This window comes from Anomaloglossus baeobatrachus, chromosome 7, assembly GCF_048569485.1.
Source record: "Anomaloglossus baeobatrachus isolate aAnoBae1 chromosome 7, aAnoBae1.hap1, whole genome shotgun sequence".
Classification (NCBI taxonomy): Eukaryota; Metazoa; Chordata; class Amphibia; order Anura; family Aromobatidae; genus Anomaloglossus; species Anomaloglossus baeobatrachus.
This window is the reverse complement of record NC_134359.1, coordinates 108,123,155-108,148,944: the sequence shown is the minus strand read 5'-3', so window position 1 is coordinate 108,148,944 and position 25,790 is coordinate 108,123,155. Positions and strand designations below refer to the sequence as shown.

General features: G+C 46.8%; 1 protein-coding gene across 2 annotated transcripts; it reads left to right on the top strand.

Moving 5' to 3' along the window:
* Positions 1 to 4,200: 4,200 nt before the first annotated feature.
* Positions 4,201 to 21,355, top strand: SUMO3 (small ubiquitin like modifier 3). 2 transcript variants are annotated; one of them, XM_075317578.1, is made up of 4 exons: positions 4,201 to 4,327; positions 15,814 to 15,942; positions 18,859 to 18,930; positions 20,028 to 21,355. In XM_075317578.1, exons 1-4 carry the CDS (start codon positions 4,307 to 4,309, stop codon positions 20,088 to 20,090), a joined length of 285 nt encoding a protein of 94 aa, XP_075173693.1. In that variant the 5' UTR covers positions 4,201 to 4,306; the 3' UTR covers positions 20,091 to 21,355. The 2 variants fall into 2 exon arrangements, with proteins under 2 accessions (XP_075173693.1, XP_075173694.1); XM_075317579.1 differs by lacking the exon at positions 4,201 to 4,327 and adding an exon at positions 4,546 to 4,651.
* Positions 21,356 to 25,790: the final 4,435 nt, after the last annotated feature.

The following is a 25,790-nucleotide window of genomic DNA, read 5'->3' as shown; positions in this document are numbered from 1 at the left end:
GCAATGAAACCAGCTATAGCGCCATCTGGTGCAAAACAACGAAGTTAGCATTTTTATCTCGAAAACGGAACGAGATAGAGAAAAAAAGTGAATTACAAAGTTGTAGGGCATCATCAATTCAATACGAATCGACACCTTGCATACAGAAATGCTATGATTAGAACGTGTAAAGCTCAAAGGCTGCGGACGTGAAGCGATCATTTATGGAGACCTTCCTGCAAGTCATTGGGTATGGTGGCTGTGTGGAGTGGCCTCCACGCTCACCTGACCTGACCCCATTGGACTTCTTTCTGTGAGGTCACATCAAACAGCAGGTGTATGCAACCCCTCGACCAACATTGCAGGACCTACGACGACGTATCACAGATGCTTGTGCACACATGTCACCTACCATATTGCACAGTGTGCAGCAAGATACAGTATGCTGTCCAGAGCCCAGATGTGCATTGCAGCTGACGGTGGCCAGTTTGAGCATCAAAGTTAAAAGAGCGCCATATGCATGACCAGCATTCAATGTTTTGGGGGGATCATGGGTTTCATATCCTAGCATTGCTGTATGCAAGGTGTCGATTCGTATTGAATTGATGATACCCTACAACTTTGTAATTCACTTTTTTTCTCTATCTCGTTCCGTTTTCGAGATAAAAATGTTAACTTCGTTGTTTTCCACCAGGTGGCGCTATAGGTGGTTTCATTGCGTAGCGCATGGCTACTTTACTATACCTAGACACCACTTCTATGCTTATAGCTGCCGCCATTCTCAAGTTAATGGCGGTGGACAGGATATGGATGGACACACTGTATAATCCCTGTATGTAGAGAACTATACACCCCCATATACAGAGAACTATAAATTCCCGTTATGTAGAAAACTAAACACCTCTATACACCTCCTTCTCCCCGTATATAGAGAACTATACACCTCCCACATCCCAGTATATTAAGAACTACACCACCTGAATATAGAAAACCATTCATCCTGGACATATAGAGAACTATACAGTCCCCATATATAGAGAGAACTATACCCCCTCTGTATATAGAGAATTATACACACTCCATATACAGAGATAACTATACTCCACCTGTATATAGAAAACTATACATCCCCGGCATATAGAGAACTATACACTCCCCATATAGAGAGAACTATACCCCCTCTGTATATAGAGAATTTATACATCCCCCATATATAGAGAGAACTATACACCCTCTGTATATAGAGAATTGTACACCCCACTAGAGATCTGTACACTCCCTATATATAAAGAACTATATATACCCTATATATTGAAAACTATACAACCCCCAGTATATACAGAACTATACACCCCACCCCTGGTATACAAGTGTACACCCCCTGTATATAACTATATACCCCCTGTATATAACTCTACACCCCCTTTATATAGAGAACTGTACACCCCCTGTATATAGAGAACTATACACCCCCTATATAGAGAGAATATACACCCCACTATATATAGCGAACTATACACCCCATTTATACAGAAAATTATATACCCCACGTATAAAATTATACACCCCATGTATATAGAAAACTATATTTCCCCTATATATAGAGACCAATACACACCCTGTATATAAAGAACTGTACAGCCCCCTATATAACTATACAAACCCTGTATATAGAGAACTATACAGCTCCCTATATAACAATACATTTCCTGTATACAGAGAACTATACCCCCCCTATAAAGACAACTATACACACCCTGTATATGGAGAACTATACGCCCCTTATAGAAAACTATACTCCCCCTATATGGAGAACTGTACATCCCAGTATATAGAAAACTATACACCCCATATATAAAGACTTATATAGCCCTGTATATGAGAACTATACACCCCTTATATAGATAACTATTCATCCTATGTATATATAGAGAACTATACATCCTCTGTATATAGAAAACTATTAACCCCATGTATAGAGAGAACTATACATCCCCGTATATAGAGAACTATATATCCCTATATATAAATGACTATATACTCCAGTATATAGAGAACTGCACACACCCCATATATCCAACACTATACCCTCTCTATATAGAGAACTATACACCCTATATATAGAGAACTATACACACCCTATATAATTAAAGAACTATACAACCAGTATATAACTATACAACTATACACATCATGTATAAAGAGAACTATACATCCCACTAGAGATCTGTACACCCCCTATAGAGAACTATACACTCCAGTATATAGAGAACTGACCACTATATATATACAGTGCCTACAAGTAGTCTTCAACCCCCTGCAGATTTAGCAGGTTTACACATTCGGAATTAACTTGGCATTGTGACATTTGGACTGTAGATCAGCCTGGAAGTGTGAAATGCACTGCAGCAAAAAAGAATGTTATTTCTTTTTTTTTTAATTTTTTTTTTTAAAATTGTGAAAAGTTTATTCAGAGTGTCATTTATTATTCAACCCCTCAAACCACAAGAATTCTGTTTGGTTCCCCTAAAGTATTAAGAAGTATTTCAGGCACAAAGAACAATGAGCTTCACATGTTTGGATTAATTATCTCTTTTTCCAGCCTTTTCTGACTAATTAAGACCCTCCCCAAACTTGTGAACAGCACTCATACTTGGTCAACATGGGAAAGACAAATGAGCATTCCAAGGCCATCAGAGACAAGATCGTGGAGGGTCACAAGGCTGGCAAGGGGTACAAAACCCTTTCCAAGGAGTTGGGCCTACCTGTCTCCACTGTTGGGAGCATCATCCGGAAGTGGAAGGCTTATGGAACTACTGTTAGCCTTCCACGGCCTGGACAGCCTTTGAAAGTTTCCACCCATGCCGAGGCCAGGGTTGTCCGAAGAGTCAAGGCTAACCCAAGGACAACAAGGAAGGAGCTCCGGGAAGATCTCATGGCAGTGGGGACATTGGTTTCAGTCAATACCATAAGTAACGTACTCCACCGCAATGGTCTCCGTTCCAGACGAGCCCGTAAGGTACCTTTATTGTATATATATATATATTCCATATATATGGAGAACTATACACACCCTGTATATTGAAAACTATACACACCCCCGAGTATATAGTGAGAATTATACACCCCATGTACATAGAAAACTATAAACACCCTGTATATAAATGTACACCCTTTATATATATAGATAACTATACACCTCCTGTATACATAGAAATATACACCCCCTATGATAGGGAATTATATACCAGCTGTATATAGAGAACTGTACACCCCGTATATATAATTATATACCCCCATAGAGCATTATACACCCCCTGTATATAGAGAAGTATACATCCCCCTTATATAGCTATACACCCCCCCCCCTGCATATAACTATACACCACTGTATAGAGAGAACTATACACTCCTGGTATATAACTGTACATCCCCTGTATAAAGAGAAATGTACACCCCCTATATATAAAGAACTATACACCACCATAGACAGAACTATATACCCCCTGTAATTGTATTATACACTCCCTCTAAAAAGAGAACTATCCACCCCATGTGTGCAGAGAACTGTACAACCCCCCCTATATATAGATAACTATACACCCTGTGTGTATGCATATATATATATGCATACACACGGGCTGTGTGTGGTTATATATCTATATATATATATATATATATATATATATATATATATATATATATATATATATATATATATATAAAAATATACATATACACATATATATATATATATATATATATATATATATATATATATAAAACCACTCCTCCTGTGTACAGATCACGGGCTGTAGCTGGCGCCACCTAGCGATAGAATTTATACGTGTTTTTTTGTGGGCAGAGCTGCAGGTCTCAGCACATAATTGCGGCACAGGCTGCAGAGTCGCCCGCACACAGCACCTGCGTGTCCCTCCTGTAATTATAGAGTAACCCTTCCCCGCCATTGTCCCAAGGTTCGTGTCACCACGAGGTGTCCCGTCCTGCCCTTCCCCCACCTCATACGCCATCATCCTCTTCCCTTCCCCCACCTCAGACGACATTAGCTGCCCTTCCCCCATCAGGCCGGGCGCGCCCCCGTGCGGTCTTGTGCATATAATAAGAGGACGCACGGGGTTTCCGCTGGATGGGCTCAAGGGGGAGGGGAAAAGCAACATGAACGCGCAGCGTGCACGCGCTTTCGTCACGTGACTCCCCATGACCAATAGCGTCACATTATAATGTGGGGGTGACGCGCGCGCCCGAGACAAGCGAGTTAGAAGTATAAACCCCGACGGAGAGAAAGAGCGGGAGAGCAGCCGCAGCCATGTCTGAGGAGAAGCCCAAGGTGAGGAGTGTGCACGGCGCCAGCGCGGCCCGCAGCGTCCTGTGAGCAGAGCCGGGGCCGCATGCTCTGGAGAAACGCCGTGTATGAGCGGCGTCCTGTCGGGCCATAGGCCGCAGTGCTGGCGGGAGCAGCAGCGCAGGCGGAGCAGCGGCGGCGCTGATCTCTGCTACAGGGGAGGACCCGGCCACAGGGGAGGGAGCAGAGGGGGAGGAGGCGGCTGTGAGCGCATAAGCTGCAGTGTCCCGGGAGATTGCGCGCCAAACCGGCTTGTGCTGCACGTGTCCGACATTCCCCGCGCCTCCGGCCCCAGCTCCAGCGCTCATGGTAACGTGTGATCGTGCGGCCTCCGGCCTGGGGAGATGGGGGGCAGTGTGAGGGTGGCCCCGGGAGGGCAGGCACACGTCCTGCCGGGGAGGCGGCCACACACCAGGGAGCGGCGGCACCGGCCATCCCCCGCAGTCACGGAGAGCGCTGGGAAACGACAACTTTTCCGTCTCCTCTGTGGGGAATATTTCAGCGCTTCCTTTAGATACTAACACTTTTGTCTTGTTTATGACTTGTTGCTTTGGAGAGCGACCACCGCTGCTGGACGGCAGACGGGCACTTTCAGGCGCCTCTCTATTGTTTGAGCCTCTATTTCCTGATCCTGTCCAGACTACAAGCTACACAGCAGCGGTGGTCGGTCTCCAAGGCAACAAACTGTTCTGAAGTGTTTCTTTACAGCCTCCATCTCCCAAACGTCTGCTCGCTGTGACTGCCCTGGTTGTATAGAGTCGGTGTGTGGCCACCTTGTGCTCTGACCATACGGGCTAAGTGGTCCAGCGTATCACAGGGGGTCTTGTTTATTATGGTATCCATTTTTGAGAATGTGAGTTCTTCATATAGGTTTTCTTATGTAATGTTCTAAAAAAATAATAAACCCCGGACTCCATAATAATCAGTGAGGTCACCTAAGGCGGGCTTCCCATCAGCGGTATTCTGCCGCAATGCCGGATCCGGCACAAATTCGTTTCACTTCAAAGCATTTCCTACAGACTCGCGGCAAGTTCCGGTCACATGCGGTTGCGTGCCTCATACGCTACCGCATGTGACCAGAACTTGCTGCGAGTCCATAGGAATTGCTTTGAAGTGAAACGAATTTGTGCCGGATCCAGCATTGCGGCAGAATACCGCTGATGGGAAGTGCGCCTAATTGAAGCTCCAGACACTTATTCTGCTTGTACTTAAGGATATGCGCACGCTGGTGACCACAAAGATGCTCGTTTCTGCTCCCAAAAACATTTTGGTACTCTGTTAGACAGTTGAAAAATGGTTGATTGTTCTCAATGAGAGAATACCTTTTAATGCCTAACTAAAATAAAATGTTACAAAGCAAGCTTTCGAGACTTCTCTGGTCCCTTCATCCGGCTCACTTAGCGCAATCAATCATTGGTCCCAAAGAAACGCTCCCTCGGCATGCATTTTTTTGCCATGTTTTACTGCTTTTTTTTTTTTTTTTGTACAGCGTTTTTGCCCAGTGCGTTTTTAAGTTAAATCCATTGACTGGAAGGGCTCAAAAACACAGAAAGAATTGACATGCAGCATCCTTGTGGTCCCCACATTGACACAGCCAATAAAAAAAAGCTGCAATGTACGCACAGCAAAAATAAAATATCATGGACTTTTCTGGGGATGGAAAAGCATGTAGATTTGGGACCAAAATTTCCCCCAAAAAACGCTCAAAAATGCAGCGTGTGCACAAGGCCTAAAATGAAACGGTCAAATGCAATGTGTGGCTGGATCCTTGGATAGCGGAAGCCTGGCCGACCGTCCTAAAGCCCATGCCCATGTGCGCTCTCTGCCATGAATGCTCAGAGGGGAGAAGGCCACTGGCAGAGTCCTGATGACCACTTATCTCCTCGAAGACAAGGAGCAGCTATTAATGGTCAATACGCCCTATCCCTACACAGTGGTCTGCAGGTTCCCCCAAAATCAATGGTGACAACTTCTCTTGCATATGGGATGATTTCTAGGTGTGGTCTGCATATTAGTTACTGTGTAACATAAATACCTGGCTCCAATTCATTTTTGAATTTGCACCTGTTCTTTTGATCTAGGTGTTTTTCGCCTTTTATATTTGCTACTTAATCCTTTTTTGCCATTTGCACCTTCTTAAGTCTATTGTGTTCCCCTGTAGGGGTCCACACCTCCCCCGCATAGTGGGTGGAGTTTAGGGTTTCCAGATGTTTTGGGCTGAGGCCTCACCTGCACTCCCTCCTCCATACTGGAGTGACTTCCTGTGAGGCAGATTATTTGGTATAATGTTTGTGCCTTTTTTATATATATATATATATATATATATATATATCTATATATATATCTATATCACTTTTCCTTGCATAAAATGCATAGTGTGTGCAAAGCAAGTAATGAAAATATTATAAAAAAAAAAAAGTAAAAAGATGAATCTGGGATCTTTGTTCACCCCCCAAATCTGCTTTGGCTGCAGCAGTCACGTGACTGGTAGAATCAGCACTGGGATTGGATGGATGAGCTGAGGTAATATAGCTTTTGTTTGTTGCACAGTGGAACAATAAGGCTATGTGCGCACGTGTGCATAATTCATGCAGTTACGCTGCGCTTTGTAGCGCAGCGTAACTGCATGCGTCCTGCGTCCCCTGCACAGTCTATGGAGATTGTGCAGGGGCCGTGCGCACGTGGCGTCTTAGAGCGCAGCGCTTCGGCTGCTGCCCGAAGCGCACGTTCTAAGGAGTGACATGTCACTTCTTCCGTGCGCTTTGCCGGAAGCTCCTGCTCTGTCTATGGCAGGAGCTACATGCAGAGCGCACTTTCTCTGCAGGCACCATGCGCTTCAGAACGGAGCTTTTCAGCTGTGCTCTGAAGCGCACCTTTTAGGTGCGGTGCAGAGTGCGCACATAGCCTTAAGGTATGTGCCCACGATCAGGATTCACTGCGTCCTGGATGCAGCAGGTCCTGACCTGCAGGTCCACGAGTCTCCTCCACAGGAGACTGCAGCTGCTTGAACCCACGGTCAAGGTTCAGTGCGTTGCAGTCTCGCTTGTGTTCTCCCTGCGGAGGAAGCATGCGAATCCGCAGCAAACATTTGACATGCTGTGGTCTGGAAAAACACAGCAGTTCAGTGTTTGCTGCGTAAAAAACAAACACACTGGGCAAGGGACTTCTAGAAATCCCGTCCACTATGCTTATACTGTACGACGCAGCGTTTTGGACACAGCTGAAGCATGCAGCGTCCAAAACGATGCAAACACTGATCGTGGGCACGCACCCTTAAAGGGAACCTGTCACCACTTTTTCGGCCTATAAGCTGCCACCACCACCACTGGGCTCTTTTATAAAGTATTCCAACATGCTGAAAGCCCAGGCCGCTGTATAGAACATAAAAAACACTTTATAATACTCACCTAAGTCGCGCTGCGGTGCAGTTGGGTCAGATGGGTGTCTCCGTTGTCCCGTGCTGGCACCGCCTTTTTCTCTAGTCCCTTCCACGACAGCATAGGAGGTTGTCTCTCCACGCCCTAATTGGGACAGGAAGTTCAAGAGGTTTAAAAGGACCCTCCCACAGCCAGTGTCTTTCCTGTCCCCATGGGGCATGGAGAGGTTTTTGTTTTTCTCCTATGCTGTGGTGGCCGGCGAACTACAGTATATTTTTTTTTTTTTTTTTTTGTTTTCTTCTTCCCCTGTACCTTAAGCCGGACAGCATCGGTCGGGCCTCACCGCTCCTCCCTTGCTGTTCCCTCACGCTGTGGGGGACCGCTGCTCCAGTCTTCCGGATCCTCCTGAGGGGTGATGCAGGCTGTTGAGCTCCCCGGCCGGCGTCCTCCCTGAGCCGCCGGCCGCTTCCCGCATGCACGCTGCCGGAGCGATCCGGAAGTGCTCCCGGGGGCGGGACTTCCGGTCTTGCGGACTTCCGGTCGAGCGCTTCCGGTTTTGCGGAGGCAGCGTGGAGGCACGCCGACGGTGACACGGCCTGCCCAGGACCGGATGCGGGAGGCGGGGAACATGCACCGTCACTGGGGGGGCAGGCCCTTTTGCATAAGGGCTGCCACGAAGACATCAGATCATGGTAAGCAACCGTGCTCCCTGTCATGTCTTCCGCTGCAGCAGCCTCTGCAGAACCCAGTGTGCCCCCTGCTACTGTGAGTATGGAGGGGAATGGTCCCTCGGACATAGGTCTCATCAGGTGATTTATGGCTCTATGGTCTGTGTTTTCTAGGAGGACAAGGCCACCAAGAAAACTGACAGAAATGAAGTCAGAGAAGCCTGAGAAGTCAGAGAAAGCTGACAAGTCCGATAAGCCTGATAGACCTGACAGAGTGGAAAAAATTAAAAAATGTCCTATTTGTATAAAAAAGCTCCCTGCAGTATGGGATAAAAAGCTTTGCCAGCAATGTACGGACCAGATTATTAGGGCCGAACAACCATCTCTGATAGATGAGTTGCGGTCCATGATGAAACAGGAGATTAGGGCCTCTCTGGCCTCCCTTCCTGTTCCTGGCCCTGTTCCTGGCCCTGCTCCTGACCCTGCTCCTGGACCCTCTCCTCCAAAAAAGAGGAGACTCCAGTCGACCCCATCTGATCAGGAGGACGCTGATTCCACCTCTGAGGGTCCTGATGAAGGATTTCCATCGGGGGGGTCTGACCAGTCCTTGCTATTTCACTCAGAAGAGTTGGGGGATCTTATTGGGGCAGTTCGGAGCACTATGGGTTTAGAGGAAGTGCAGTCTCTTCCTTCTATCCAGGACGAAATGTTTGCTGGCCTGAAGTCAGTCAAACAGTTGGGATTCCCAGTTCATGCCAATGTTTTGGATATTGTCTCTCAGGAATGGGAATTTCCTGAGAGGCGGGTACGGAGTGACCTTAGACGCCGGTTTCCTCTGGAACCTTCGGGACTACATTGGGAGGTCCCAAGAGTAGACGTTCAGGTGGCTAGGGTAGCTAAGCAAACGGCTCTTCCCTTTGAGGATACTTCCCAACTGAAGGATCAGATGGATAGGAAGGTAGAGGGCCTGATGAAGCGGTCCTGGGAGGCATCGTCTTCCTCTATTCAAGCCAACATTGCCTCCACCTGCGTATCCAGGTCCCTAATTAGGTGGTTAGACCAGTTGGAGGCTCATATTTCCCAAGGGACCCCTAGGGAGGAATTACTGGAATCCCTTCCCTTGCTTAGGAAGGCTACCTGTTTTCTGGCAGATACCTCGGTGGAATCTGTCCGCCTGGCAGCCAGGACCTCGGTGCTTTCTAACTCTGCCCGACGTGCCCTCTGGCTTAAGGCCTGGAGCGGAGACTCCACCTCCAAAATGAGGCTTTGTTCACTTCCGTTTAAAGGGGATTTAGTGTTTGGGCCTGCCCTGGATGATATCCTGGACAAGGCGACCGATCGTAAGGCCTTGCCCGATCCTAGACCTAACAGGAAGCGGTCCTTTCGTCCCTCGATGCCTCAGGCCTCCCAGCCCAGAGGGAAAGGGAAGGCTGGCAGGTGGAGCTATCCCAAAGGTAGAGGGAGAAACATCCTCATCCCTCCCCATCAGCAACGTCCACAGCAGGACAAACAGTGACTCGTCCCGGGTGGGGGGAAGACTCTCAGCATTTCTTCCCCAGTGGCAGTCCATAACCACCTGCCAATGGGTTCTGAAGATCATCTCGGACGGTCTTCTCATAGAATTCCTTTCCCCCCCTCTTCCGGGTCTCCGAGTCACTGCGCTGGCGTCACCGGGTTCACAGGCTCTGTTGTACACAAAGATTATAGAGCTAGTGCACTCGGGGGTAGTTTCCCCAGTCCCGAGTCAGGAAGAAGGGGTAGGACACTACTCCCGTCTCTTCCTGGTCAAGAAGCCATCCGGCGACGTCCGTATAATTATCAATTTAAAACGTCTAAACCGTCAGGTCAGGTACCGGCGGTTCAAGATGGAGTCAGTGAAATCAGCTATTCCCCTGATAGGTCTACACCATCAGATGGCCTCTATAGACCTGAAAGACGCCTACTTCCATGTACCCGTCCATCCGGGACACAGGCAATACCTCAGGTTTGCGGTGCTTCACAGGGAGGAAGTACTTCATTTCCAATTCAATGTACTTCCCTTCGGGATCTCCTCAGCTCCAAGGATCTTTTCCAAGATCATGGCAGAGGTGGTCGCCTTCATGAGATTGCAGGGTATCTGTCTGGTTCCATATTTGGACGACTTTCTTCTCATGGCTCCATCTGCTCCAACCCTCCGGAGCCATGTGGAAAGGTCTTTGGGAATCCTTCGGTCTCTGGGATGGATTCCCAATCTCAAAAAATCACAGTTAACCCCCTCCTCCACTCGGCAGTTTCTCGGAGTGCTGCTGGACTCCGACAGACAGGCATCTTTTCTCCCAGAGGGCCACAGGATAGCTCTGTTAGCCAAAATATCAAAGCTCCGCAGGCAGGCTCGCCCGACGCTTCGAGCGGCTATGTCAGCTCTGGGTTCCATGACATCCTGCATTCCTTCAGTCAGGTGGGCTCAGGCCCATTCTCGGTGTCTCCAGGATCATATCCTGGCACATTGGGACAGACTCCCGTCATCCCTAAACAGACGGTTTCGCCTCTCGGAGTCCGTCTCCTCATCCCTTCTCTGGTGGCTGAGTCCCGCCAACCTGCAGGTGGGGGTTGCCTGGACTCAGGAACCCCTGGTTACACTGACCACAGATGCCAGCCTACGAGGATGGGGGGCAATGGTGGCAACTTCCCCATTTCAAGGGGTCTGGAGTCCTTACGTCAGCTCCCAATCATCCAACTACCGGGAGCTCAGGGCAGTCAGGGAAGCCCTCCTTGCGGCTCAGGACCTCGTCCGGGACTCTCACGTCCTGGTATATTCAGACAATGTCACAACAGTGGCACATCTCCGCCATCAGGGCAGTACACGCTCAGGCGCCCTGAAGTCGGTATCCTCCCGAATCTTTCAATGGGCAGAACAATCTCTGCTCTCCCTTTCTGCGGTCCATCTGAAGGGCTCCCTCAATCTTCAGGCGGATTTCCTGAGTCGTCGGGATGTTCATCCAGGGGAATGGAGCCTGGATCAGGCGGTGTTCTGCTCTCTAGTGGCAAGGTGGGGTGCACCAGAGGTAGACCTCTTTGCCTCGGCAGGGAATCGCAAGGTCGCAACATATTTCTCCCTGAACCCAAGGGACGGGGCGTTAGGGGTAGACGCTTTCTGCCACAGATGGTCCTTTCGCCTCGTTTACGCATTCCCCCCTCTTCCTCTTCTCGCACGGGCCCTGAGGAAGATCAGAGACGAGGGGGTCCCAACCATACTGGTAGCCCCTCTGTGGCCCCGGAGGAGTTGGTACAGCCTGGTCATGACGCTAGGAATCGACGGCCCAGTCCTCTTAGGTTCGGACCCCAGCTTACTGTCACAGGGTCCGATTTTCCATCCGGCTCCCCAGAAACTCAACTTGGCTGCCTGGCTTCTGAGGCCCGGGCACTGAAGGCCCAAGGGCTTTCTGACAAGGTTGTGGCTACACTACAGAAGAACCGTAAACCTGTGACTAATAGTATATACAACAAAATCTGGAAGAGATTTTCCTCCTGGTGTGGTTCTCGGCCTCCTGACCCTCTTCGACCAAATATTGCGCAGATTCTGGACTTTCTCCAGAGTGGGTTAGACTTAGGTCTTAGGCCTAGCACCCTGAAAGTTCAGGTGTCAGCACTCAGTGCAGTCTTTGACACGGCTCTGGCAGATCATCGTTGGATCTGTCGGTTCTTTGTGTCCGCTAGTAGACTCTGTCCACGTCAGAGGGTCCTGACGCCTCGCTGGGATCTCAATACGGTCCTTACAGGTCTGTCTCAGTCTCCGTTTGAACCTCTGTGCTCTTGTAACATTCGTTCCCTTTCTCACAAGACTGCCTTTCTTGTGGCTATTACATCAGCTCGCAGAGTCGGCGAACTTCAGGCTTTGTCTGTTAGGGAACCTTACCTGACCGTCAGAGATGACAGCATTGTTTTTCAGCTGGACCCTTCCTTCCTTCCCAAGGTGGTTTCGGATTTTCACCGTTCGCAGTCCATCGTCCTGCCTTCCTTCTGTCAGAATCCTCGGACTCCGGGTGAGGAAGTGTTTCATTCTTTAGATGTCCGTCGGATAGTGTTGCACTACCTAGAGGTTACTGCTTCTTGGCGCCTTGATTCTAACCTGTTCATCCAGCCCTTTGGCCGCAATAAGGGCAAGAAGGTGGCTAAGAGTACCGTCGCCAACTGGATTGTGCGGGCAATTAGAGATGCCTACCTCGCTCAGCATCTCTCTCCATTTACTGGATTCACGGCGCACTCCACCAGGGCTACCTCTGCCTCCTGGGCCGAACGGGCAGGGGCCTCCCCTGAGCAGATCTGCAAGGCGGCTACGTGGTCTTCGCTCCATACTTTCACGAAGCATTATCGGTTGGATCTGGATTCCAACAGGGATTTGGCCTTTGGCAGGAGGGTCCTGCAGGCTGTGGTCCCCCCCTAGGTATCAATTCTTTGGTATTCCTCCTATGCTGTCGTGGAAGGGACTAGAGAAATAAGAATTATTCTTACCGATAATTCGGTTTCTAGGACCTTCCACGACAGCAGGTAATTCCCTCCCCTATGTATTCATTTATTCCTGAATGAGTAGTACTTCTCATATGCTATGGATTCTTTGTAAGACACTGGCTGTGGGAGGTGGGAGGGTCCTTTTAAACCTCTTGAACTTCCTGTCCCAATTAGGGCGTGGAGAGACAACCTCCTATGCTGTCGTGGAAGGTCCTAGAAACCGAATTATCGGTAAGAATAATTCTTATATCGGCCATCTTTGTCTTCCTTCTTTTGTAGCCTGGGTGCATGACGCGTCTAAATCATCCACACTCGCCGTCCTTGAGGTCCTGCGCAGGCGCACTTTGATCTGCCCTGAGCAGGGCAGATCAAAGTATTGTAGTGCGCCTGCGCAGGACCGGCGAGTATGTATTGTGTAGGACGTGTCATGGACACAGGCTTCAGAAGAAGGCTGAAAGAGGCGGCGCCGACACCGGACAACAGACGCCCATATGACCCAACTCCACTGCAGCAACCGTTAGGTGAGTATTATAAAGTGTTTTTTACGTTCTACACAGCGGCCTGGGCTCTTATACAGCATTCTAACATGCTGAATATATATGAGGCCAAGGGTGATGGCCACAGCTTATAGGCTGAAAAAGTGGTGACAGATTCCCTTTAAAGGTATCCTGGAGGTGATGCCTTTTTAAGAATGCAAATTTATGTTAAAAGGCAGCTAGATATGCGGTAACCAAATGCCTATGGGAAGCTTCTAAACATTCACCTGGATACAGTGCTGGACCAATTCAGCCACTGACTAGCTGCAGCGGTCAGGTGACTGAGCAGCGTTCTTCATTTGACATGCAGTCAGCATACTGCAGCTGTTCAGTGGTCTCCTGCTGTAGTTTTATGGCATCACCACTCAGCTCAGATACACGGTGACTGCAGACTGCTTTGCTGAATTCTAGTGGGGGATAAAAATCCCATTGCAGTTTTCGTTTAATAGTTTTGGCTATGGGAGTACTCATTCCTGAGATGAGAAATTTAGAACAAAGTATGCAAAAAACTGATGAGTTGCATCTTTTATTTACTAGGAAGCCTCAAAATTTTCAGTGAAGCCGTAAGTTTGCTGCTAGTCACTTGTTTTTGTGTAACCGGAGCTTAACATGAACCTGCCAGTAAGAAGTAAATGCCCAATTTGGCACCAGTACTGTTACCAGTCACTTATAGCTTTATCAATGATTGTCACTATTTAAATATTGATCAGGATGCCTGACAGATTTTACCCTTTTTCTAAGGGAATTCAGAAGGGACAGCTAATATTGTTGACGTGCTACAAATAAGTGTAGTATTGGGGAAGGAACATACCAATATCTGACAACCTTTGGAAGTATGTTCTTGTCTGCTAGAAATCTTGCTGATCCTAAGATTGATGGAACTGAAGAAAGGAAAACATTGCAAAATCCACACTATGGCCCTTCAGTCCTTGTTATGACCCCTTAGGCTAAGTTCACATTTCCGCTAAAATCTATCAGTCACAATCCGCTGCTCTTGTAAACAGCGGAATCCGTTTAGCGGATTCCGCTGCTCCCATAGACTTGTATGAGCAGCGGATTGTGACTGATGATGCTGCGTTGCACCCTCCGCCCGACTGATCAGTCGTGGAACGACTGACCGCCGGGCGGGAGGAACGCAGCATGTAACGTTTTTTGAGCAGCGAGATCCGTCGGATTTCGCTGCGCAGGCTCTCTGGCTCCCTGCACACGTCACCAGCTTTGGTTGGTTACCCGATATTTACCCTGGTTACGGTGCAAGGAGCCAGCGCTAAGCGGTGTAGGCCCGTAACCAAGGTAAATATCGGGTAACCAAGGTAAACATCGGGTGCTTTGCTGTTACCCGATATTTAGGCTGGTTACGTGTGCAGGGAGGCCGACACTTCCCCGCTCGGCCCCGCCCCCTCCCGCACTCCGCACATGTGTGTACACACACACACACACACACCTGTCCCCAGCCATGCAGACAAGCACTGCCACTGACACCCTCGTCTGGCCCCGCCCCCCGCTCAGCTCCGCCCCCTCCCGCACTTTGCATGTACACACATGCACACATACATACATACATACATACATGCACATACACACACTCACTCACAGATACTCACCTGTCCCCAGCCATGCAGACCGCAGCACTTCCACTGACATCCTCAGCGCCTGGCCCCGCCCCCCGCTCGGCTCTGCCCCCGAACTCCGCCCCCCGCACACAACGGAATCCGACAAAGAATTCTGTTCTTTGTCATCCGTTGTACAGCGTTGAACAGCGCATCAGTCACATGCGTCAAGCGACGCATGTGACTGATACAAATCAACGGAAATGTGAACTTAGCCTTAGCTTTTCACTTGCCATTACGTGGGCAGTGTTGTTTTTCTTTGCTTCTGTACTTTTGCCCACACACTAAACATGTTTAGCGTGGGCTCATAGATGACAGTATTTCCTGCTTCTATGAAACTGCTGAATATGCTTAGTATTTGATCAAGGTGAGAAAGGTATATGTAGAAATGATTGGATATTCACCATGTTTTTGAGTATGGCGGTTTATTTTTCAGTCTACTTGATACACTTTTTGACAATAAAAACTCCTGCTAAGTGTGCGCACCTTAGGCAGCTGCTCGGGATGGAGGATAGCGCTAACACTGCATCCTCTCCGATCATGGAGAGCTTCCTTCTCTCCTCCTGCTCTGTTTGATGTAGAGCTGGAGCGAAGGCTACCAGGATCTAAACAGTCGGCTGCTGCATGAGTTGAGCAGCTGGAGGACATTTCATACGATTCCAGGACCTTTCAGGTCATGTGACTATTACATGATATCAAAGGTCCTTCATTTAATCAAATAGGTCCTTCAGCCAAGCATTATGTAGATGACTAATTTCTTCTGACATTTTTATATATTTTTTTTCTCTTTAGGAAACCGTAAAGACGGAAAATGACCACATCAATCTTAAAGTGGCAGGACAGGATGGATCAGTCGTCCAATTCAAAATCAAGCGACACACTCCCCTAAGCAAGTTAATGAAGGCATACTGCGATAGACAGGTATAATGGCCTGAAAAGTTTCCAATTCACTTTTTTTTTTTTTAAGATAATATGCAAATTTGTCTTAAAACATTTTGGTTAAAGGAATTGTCCAGAATGAGATGTGGCTGTTTCATATCACACAAACCAGTTGGCAGGTGCGGTGACTTATTCTAGAAGTCATGTTTTTCTCATACCAGAACCCATTTAGCTGTACTACATTTTAAGCTCAAACCTTTAATACTTCATTTATTTTCAGGACCTTTGATAACCAACCTGTTCAAAACTTCAGTCTTTAGAAATATGGCGGTGTCCCCCCATTGGTATATGCTGTATGTCCAGACCCCTGCAGCCTTCCTCTCTGAGCACAGCTTCATGTCTGTAGTGATTTCTCCTCAGACAGCTCCTCTCCTGGCTTTCCTCTTTTGTGTACTCTCGCAGCCTGTGACCTTTCCCCCGTAGACTGCTTTGCATGTGCTTTCTTTCTATATACACCCTCATGTAGTGAAGATCATGTGCAGATTTGGTTCCTGCAATGCTGTCACCAAAAGACAGTACACATTAATGAAGACTTAAAAGGTTACTTAAAGGGGTCACTTAAACAACCACTTCCCAATTACTGTATTCAAATATATGAAATAAAAGCAGCCTGGACTCCCCTCCGGCACCTGGACCTGCCTTATGTCATGTCACATGAGCCCTGCAGCCAATCAGTGGCTGCTTCACACACTTCTTGCTGTCAGTTTCGTCTCAAGGAAGTGAGAACTGCTCTGACGTCTCCAGATTCCTTTCATCCAAATGAAGTCAGAGAGAAGACTGGTCGCAGGGCTCAGGACATGACAACGTGACTGGAGACCTGATAATGATGTTGCTGAAGCAGGACCGAAGGGAGAACTGGCTGTTTTTGTCTACATGAGGCGTGTAATAGAGAAGGGGGCAAGTAGTGGGCAATCAGTTACTGCTAAGTTGCACCATAAATGCAGAGTTAGACGGGCTTTGCACGTTGCGACATCGCAAGCCGATGCTGCGATGTCGCACGCGATAGTCCCCGCCCCCGTCGCAGGTACGATATCTTGTGATAGCTGGCGTAGCGAAAATTATCGCTACGCCAGATTCACATGCACTCACCTGCCCTGCGACCGTCGCTCTGGCCGGCGACCAGCCTCCTTCCTAAGGGGGCAGATCGTGCGGCGTCATAGCGACGTCACACGGCAGGTGGCAAATAGCGGTGGAGGGGCGGAGATCAGCACGATGTAAACATCCCGCCCACCTCCTTCCTTCCGTATAGCCGCCGGCGGCAGGTAAGGAGATGTTCCTCACTCCTGCGGGTTTACACTCAGCAATGTGTGCTGCCGCAGGAACGAGGAACAGCATCGTACCTGTCGCCGCAGCGTAATTATGAAAAAGTCGGAGCCTGAACCGATGATACGATAACGACGCTTTTGCGCTCGTTAATCGTATCATCTAGGATTTACACACAACTATGTCGAAAGTGACGCCGGATGTGCGTCACTTTCAATTTGACCCCACCGACCTCGCACGTGCGATGTTGCAACGTGGAAAGCCGCCCTTAGTGCAAAAACGTTCTTAGCTTTTAAAGGGGTTGTCTGAAATAGAACTGTGAACATAATACTAATTATCTAACCAGTTTTAAAATGTACATTAAGTAAAAATGCCCTATTATTCACTCTGTAGTTTAGCTTCCTTTGTGATGTGTTATGGCTTTTTTTTTTTTTTTTTTTTCCTCCCACTTTTGATGAGTCTGTTTAATCTCCAATACATGCTGGGAGACTAGTGTAGTAAGTCAACTGGTGCTGCAGTGACCACCCTAAAACGGGCCATCATTAGTGATGGCTATATGAGTTGGGGCTAGTCTCTGATAATGAGCGTGCTCCGGTTGTCCATTTCAAAGCATGCTCAATAATGCTTACCATATTCTCTTTCTTCAAATCACATTGACATTGTGCTCCTTTGCTGGGCTCGTCACTTCTCTTTAGAGTCAGCGATGGAGCACACTGGCAGAGTGCACTAAAAGGAAAAGAACCTGGTAACCAGGGAGAGCGTACTGAGCATGTGTGGGAATTGACAATCTGCACATGCTCAGTAGAACAGACCTGAAACTGACATCACTGATATTCTAAAACAGGATAGGGCACATGCAGACCAATTCCACATTGTATATTGGGGAACCCCTCATGAGACATATATCAAACCAGAGAGCAAAGAGAGGGGGAGAAGATACCCCATATAAGATATTCAAGGAAACACTTCAAATCTTGGTCAGGTGCAAAAATCATGAACAATCTTTAGGTACAAAAAGATCCAGATAAAATGACACCAAAGCAGTGATCCAGGGATTTACAAACAGTTATATATAAAGCCAGGTAAGAGAATAAAACCCCAGAGCACACAAAGGGGCAGTCGGGTCAGAGGAGTCGCCATGAGAGGAAACTGCATATTCAACTCACACATGTGGAGAAAAACTCCCAGTGAGAAACACATGTGGACATATAATACACTGCATAGTTTACTTACTCATGGTGAAACCTCAGCGGACCGGACGCCACAGCCATATGTTTTCTAAAAGTAGAAGCCTACCAGGTTGTAAGTGTGTCATGTGGAAGTGTATACACCTGTGCGTCGGTACAGAATGTGGGGGGTGATTGGCTGCAGTGGTGAAGTCATAACTACAGCACATGACCACAGACTGCAGGCAGTGGTGGAAGCAATGTAAGACCTGCAGTGGGGGAGTGTAGCAATGTGTGATCTTTGTCTCTGCAAACTTGGGCAATAACAAAGTCTGGGAAACCGCTTACCATGTTTTGTTAACCCTTTAATTTCCAACAAATTATCTAACGGCTGTGTAATTTTGTTTAATCTTTTGCTTTGTTTTTCTTACAGCTAAAATCACAGCTTACAATGCTTTTTTTCTTTTAGGGTTTGTCGATGAGACACATACGGTTCAGGTTTGATGGTCAGCCTATTAATGAAACAGACACCCCAGCACAGGTATGGCCCCTTGGTTTACATGATTTTTATATATTCACTTGTGATCTGCAGTGTGTTCTGTTTGAGAATCACATATTGCAAAAAAAAAAAAAAAAATATTCCATTTACTCCAGCATGTTAGGTTTTGTTTTTTTTTTGTTTTTGTTTTAGTGTTGGAGTAATGCTTTAAATGTAAGTCGCCTGCTCCTGTTCTTGGGCCCTGTGCCCACGCTGCATATTTTGATCCGGATTTTGACGCAGATTTTGAGAAATCTGCAGCAAAATCTACATGTCCATTGTGAAGCCAGCAAAGTCTATGAGAATTCAGAAGTGCTGTGCCCACGTTGAGTATTTTTCCCTTGTGTATTTGGTACGGATTTCTTTTTTTTCTGCACCAAATATGCAAGGGGAAAAATAAGCAACGTGGGCACAGCACTTCTGATTTCTCATAGTGTTTGGCTTCACAGTGGACATGCAGAGTTTGCTGCAGGTTTCTGAAAATACGCATCAAAACTACACAGCGTGGGCACTGGGCCTTTATACTCTCCTGCCGCCGTCTTCATCTATTTCCAGCGTCACTCCTGTCGGTTTCCGGTGTTTTTGTGACCTGCCAGCAGCTCCCGTGTGTCATAGAGCAGGAGGCCACAAATCAACGCAAGATTCGTTCTGGCTCTCATAGACTTGCATTTGGAGCTTTTGACATAACTTTAACTGGCCATAAATCAAAAGTTACAGTGACGAGATGGCCCTGCGGGACCGAAAAACGATGAGGCTGCCAGAGGGTAACTGTAATGCAGGAGGCTTGCATATAAAGCGCCACTCCAGCGCTTAAGGAAAAACAACCTGCTGGAGTGGTACTTCTAAAGGGCATTATTCTAGAAAGGTTCCAGATAGTACTTGGAGTTATTCCCATCATGACAGTTTAGACAGGTCAATAATCGGAAAACCTACAACTCGTTCCCAATAATTATCCATTCTAAATGCACTTATAATTTGCATGAAGGAACGAGGGGCGGTAGTGAAATACTGATCACTGCATTGGGGCCGCTAGTAAAACAGGACTGCATTTTGTTAGCAACAATACAACTCTAACATCTTGTTTACTCCTTGTACTGCAGCTTGAGATGGAAGATGAGGATACTATTGACGTGTTTCAACAACAGACAGGTGGCATGTGCTAAGCCATTTCCTACGTGGAAGGTGTCCATTGAGCCTTTATGCACCTAACTTCCTACATCTGCCCTTCATGACAAAGAACATGCTGATCACACGACATTCTGGAAACATTAGCAGACTCTGGAAACGTTTGATTTAACCAATTTTACTTTGCCCTACATACAAGAGGTGGAAGTTTTGTTGTAAAGAGGGCCCATATCAACAATTACTTTCCTAAAGTGGTTTTGTTATGTATTTGTGTGCCACTGTTCATATTTTTTTTTGTTTGTTTTATTTACAGTATTCTTCAATCTTGTGTTTTTTGGTTTTCCTTTGTCATGTAAATAGTTGGACAAGTTCCACCTGAGTGTAGCTGTCTGTGACGCCAGGACACTCCTGATTTCTGTTTGGTTCTCAAGTCATTACTCACAAAGCCACATTAAAAGTAAGGTTGAAATTAAGAGCCATCATGGGGTTGGTGGGAGGAGGGACATGATTTTATCCACTAGACTACACACCTCTACATGACCTGAGGATGGATCACATTTCATTGAGTGTATGAAATGTAAATCCTTCATGCTGATGATGTTGTTTTACAAATAGTTGAGTTTGGGTACTGTATCTGATCGGACATGTCTGAAATTTAATTTTGCTGGTTACAACACTCATACGGTCTGTATGAAGGGATGGTTCATGCAAGGTCTATTGTTCTGTCATTAAATTGGCCTTGTCCTATTTACTGTCCCTGGTTCCTTTAATGCAGCAAGTTAAAGATTCACAGATATCCATTCCTTTTAAATTGAAGATGCTGCTAAGAAAACCCAGTATGCTGGCAAAGTGGCCTTCTTGCAAACATACTAAAGTTGGTGTCAGTGACCTGTTCAGGGCAAGAAATCTTGGGGTTGGTGATCAATTCCTAAGCAAGCTATGGCAAATGGAATGCTAAAATTGACTAGGACTCTTAATAGCCCACTGTTTAAAGTTGATCCTAATGCTTCATTTTAACACTGATGCCATTTTCTTAGCTAAAGTGGCACATTTGCAGTGGAAACGTCCAAGACATTAGCATGTTTGACCAAAAAAGTAAATATTCCCATATTTTGGATGTCTTAGTAGTCCCGTACAGAGAACGTAATTCCAGCTGAATAATGAAAGAAATACTCTTCCAAAAAAATAAAGTTCTTATTTGTAACTCATTAGTCTTCTACAGTGTGGCCTCTGGTTTCTTTTAATCCTTATCTGCTGATAAATGTATTATTTCAACTACAAAATAAAGAAAACTTTAAATCTGTTTTTGTAACCGTTGTAGTGTGCACAATAAGTATATGGGACTTGACTACTGAAGACATTGAATGGTATAAGGTCACAATTACCAAATTGAGGACCTGACACTCAGCTGCCTCCACAAACCTGTTTGCAGTACTGGCAGTAGTGGGGATGTATAAGATGCTGGAACTCTATACTAGTTTTCAGATGCTGCAGTTTGGCTCCCATAGAAGTGAATAGTAACCCAGGTGTGACAGCAGTTGGCAGTGCCTCACATTATTTAAAACATCAATGTTCTGTGAAATATTTACAAAGAACAGGCATTTCCCTCTCAGGTTCTTGCATTGTGTATTTGATGCATATCTACAGCTAAATCAGGGGTCTCAACCACGCAGGCCCTGAGGCAGCTTCACGTAATCTGCAAGCACAGTAGACACGTTGGACGCACATTCAATTGAAATGTGTTGCCAGAACCATGCAGACACTGGCTCATGTTGACATCAGCTGTTGGCCTCTGGCCAGCGGTCGGTATAGCTGTGCAGAGAGATTCTCTGCATCGTGCCGGTAGTACATTTCAACTGAAATAAAGTGTTAATGATGCCAGCCTCCTCTACCAGGCCGTGCCAGTCAAGGGGTCTACAGTGCCTGCAGGCCTTATGTGCAGAACAGATGTGTAATTAAAAGGACTGGTGAATTTTTTTATTTATTTTTTTTTGTTCGTGTGAAAAAAGGTACAATAGGGGACATTGCTACAAGAAAGGGACCAGAATGGGGCACATTACGAGAGGAAAACAAAGATAGTGCGTTACTAAAGTTGAGGCCCAGGATGGGCCATACTATTACAGAGGGATCAGAATGGGGATATTACTACAAGATGGGGACTAGGATGGAGGATATAACTAAAATATGGGGACTAGGATGGGGCGTATTACTAAAAGGAGACCAGGATCTGGACATTACTACAAATGAGGACTAGGATGGGGCATATTACTACAAGGGGATCAGGATGGGGCATATTAGTACAATAAGGGAGCCAGGATGAGCACATTACTACATGAAAGGGACCAGGATGGTGTGTTCGTGCAAGATGAGTATAAGGATGGGGGACATTACTACTACAAGATGAGCACTCAGGTGGGCACATTACTACAAGAAGGGGACCAGGATGGGGCACATTAGAACAAGAAGGGGGACATTACTACAAGATGAGGGCCAGGATGGGGCACATTACTTCAAGAAAGGGACCAGGATGGACATTGCTGTAAAAAGGGGACACTAATACAAGATTGGGATAAGTATGGGCACATTACTACAAGAATGGGATCTAGATGGGGCAATACTATAAGATTAGGACCAAGCTGGGGCACGTTGTTGTTATTTATTTATAGAGCACCATTGATTCCATGGTGCTGTACATGAGAGGGGGTTACATACAGAGTACATCTACAAGTTACAATAGTCAGACTAGTACAGAGGGAAGAGGGCCCTGCCCTTGCGGGTTTACATTCTAAAGGGTTTGGGGGGGGGGGGGGCAGTAGGTGGGGTGTAGGTAGGCCGGCAGCTCCGCACGGTGGTGGGGGTCATTGAAGATTATAGGCAGTTCTGAACAGATGAGTTTTCAAGTCCCGTTTTGAAGTTTGCAAGTGTGGTAGATTGTCTGACGTGTTGAGGCAGCGAGTTCCAGAAGACTGGGGATGCTCGGGAGAAGTCTTGGAGTTTGTTGCGTGAGGAGCGAATGAGAGGAGGAGGGAAGGAGATCTTGGGAGGACCGGAGATTACGTTTTGGAGTGTAGCGAGAGATTAGTTCAGAGATATACGGAGGAGATAGATTATGGATGGCTTTGTAGGTCAGTGTTAGTAGTTTGAATTGGATATGATAGAAGATTTGGGAGCCAATGGAGGGATTTGCATTACTACAAGGTGAGGACAAGGAAGGCAGACATTAATACAAGATAAGAACAAGGATGGGCACATTACTACAAGAAGGGAATCCGGTTGGGGTCATTAATACAAAATGAGTACCAGGATGGGGTACTTTACTACAAGATGAGGATCAGAATTGGAACATAACTACAAGACGGGGACATTAAAATGGGATGGTGACTAGGATAGCGCACATTGCTACAAAAATAGGACCAGGATGGGGACATTACTGCAAGAAGGGGACCAGGATGAGGCATTACTACCGGACAAGGATGGGCATATCACTACAAGCTGTTGAACAGGGTGGGGCACATTACTACATGAAGGTGAACAGGGTGAGGACAAATAACAAGATTGTTCATTACTACAAGATGGGGTCAAGGATGGGCACATTACTACAATAAGAGGACCAGGATGCAGCCTATTACTATAAGAAAGGGACCAGGATGGGCATGTTACTAGTTGAAGGGGACTAGGATAGGGCACCCTACTACTTAAGGGGACATTACTAAAAGATGGGGAACATTACTACAGTATGGGGGACATTACAAGATGAAAACCAGGATGGGCACGTTATTTTAAGATGAGGACCAGGGTGGGGGACATACCTGCAATATATGTACCAGGCTGGGGGGGCATTACTACAAGATGGTGGTAAAAATTACAATATGGTGCTAATTGTATGACAATATTGCCAGAAGGGGATAAAATATAAAGAAAAGTAAAATAAAGTGTGACTACTTGCCATTCGAAAAGAGTATGCATGTGCAATGCAAGTCAATGGGGAATACTTGCGATGTAACGAGTAACCCGAATTACGCACTATTCGCTACAAACACGAATAGTATGGCATTTGGGTTACTCATTACTTTGCAAGTTTTTTTCTCTTCATCACAACAGCGCCACCAGAGAGAGGTCCACCCATCTTGGGACAGGAAACTCACTGAAATAAAAGGGTGGCAGCTCTCAATCGCATCAGTTCGGTTTCCTGTCCCAGAAGGGAGACCCAGAAGTGCTGCCACAGTGAAGGACAGCGATCCTGTCCAGTGCTGGTTGGAGGATGGGTTATCTCGCTTCCCCGGTCTTTGACTCTTGAAGTGTCTCTGGGTGTGGTTTTTTTTTTTTTACCTCCTCTGGGCGAGAAACAGCGGACTTTTCATTTTATTTTTTTTTCCCTTCCCCATGTGGATCTGGCTTACCTGCTCGGCGTCAGAAGACTGTCCTTGCAGCCAGACAAAGATCCAGGGCCGGAATCGCAATGCATCTTCCGGGTCTGTAATCCTGCTTGGCGCCTGTGTGGGGTCTTTGCAGTTGAACATGCCAGACATAGGGTATTCTCCGGGATTGTGTTCCTGCTTGTGTTCCTCTGTACATGTGCGAAGGGCAGCAAGATATCACTGCCCACCGCTACAGGATTCAACGTTAAGGTAGCGTGGGGAATGGACGCTTCCATGTCTACCATGGAGGTTGAAAAGGATGGGATTCTGGAGCACAGTCAGCAGAGACATTTCCAGATTGGGAGTCACTCCAGTGGTATGCGACTAAGCCAGAGGTCGAGGGATTCTGGCAGGAGCCACCAGAGCACTACACAACCCACTGACCTGGTACCGTATGGACCTACAGGTGGTGAGTGATCTCCAATTGTATTCCCATTTAATGGGGGGGTCTCTATATTTGTGTCTCGCTGTGTCCCTAGAAAGCTAGAAACCTAGAAAGAGGACAGCAAAAACTAAAAACAGGGAATGCCCCTTGTGTAGATTCCCTTTTCCTTCTGGATGTAAGAAGAAATTGTGCAGAAATTGCATACAAAAAACGATAGCCGAAGAAACCCTGGACTTTGCTTCCAGCCTTAAGAAAGTAATACAAGCTGAGGTCAGGGAGTTTCTTCAGAGTTTTACCCGTCAATAGTCAGTAAATCCTCTAGCAAGACCCGGGTGCTGGACCAGGATTCTGGAGAAACTTAGGATTCGGTTTCAGGCTCCTCCTCTTCCTCTCCTTCAGACGAAGAGCTGGAGGGCAGACCATGTTTTCCAACTGCTGAGGTCAATCGCATTGTAAGGTGGTTATATCCACTATGGGTCTCATGATGCCAGAGGACTGAAGTCTTTGGAAGATCTAATATTTAGATGTCTGGAACATAAGAAAAGCGTTCCTTCCCAGTCCATGAGAATATTAAGAAACTATTGGTGGATCAGTGGAAGAAACTAGATAGGTGTGCTTACCTCCTCTCCCTGTTTTGGAAGAAGTATCCAATCCAGGATGAAGATTCCTCCCTTTGGGATCAGTGTCCCAAGATTGATGTGGCGGTAGCTAAGACAGTGAAGAGGTCTTCCCTTTGAGGATCTCTGTAATTTGAAGGATCCACTTGATAGAAAGGCTGATGATAAGTTGAGATCAGCCTGGAAGATGTCTGCAGGAGCACTAAGGCTACATGCGCACGCTGCTTTTTTTCCTGCTTTTTTGCTGCTTTTTTGGCTGCAGTTTTGTCAGCAGAACTTTCTGACATCTGACTTCCCAGCAAAGTCTATGAGAAGTCA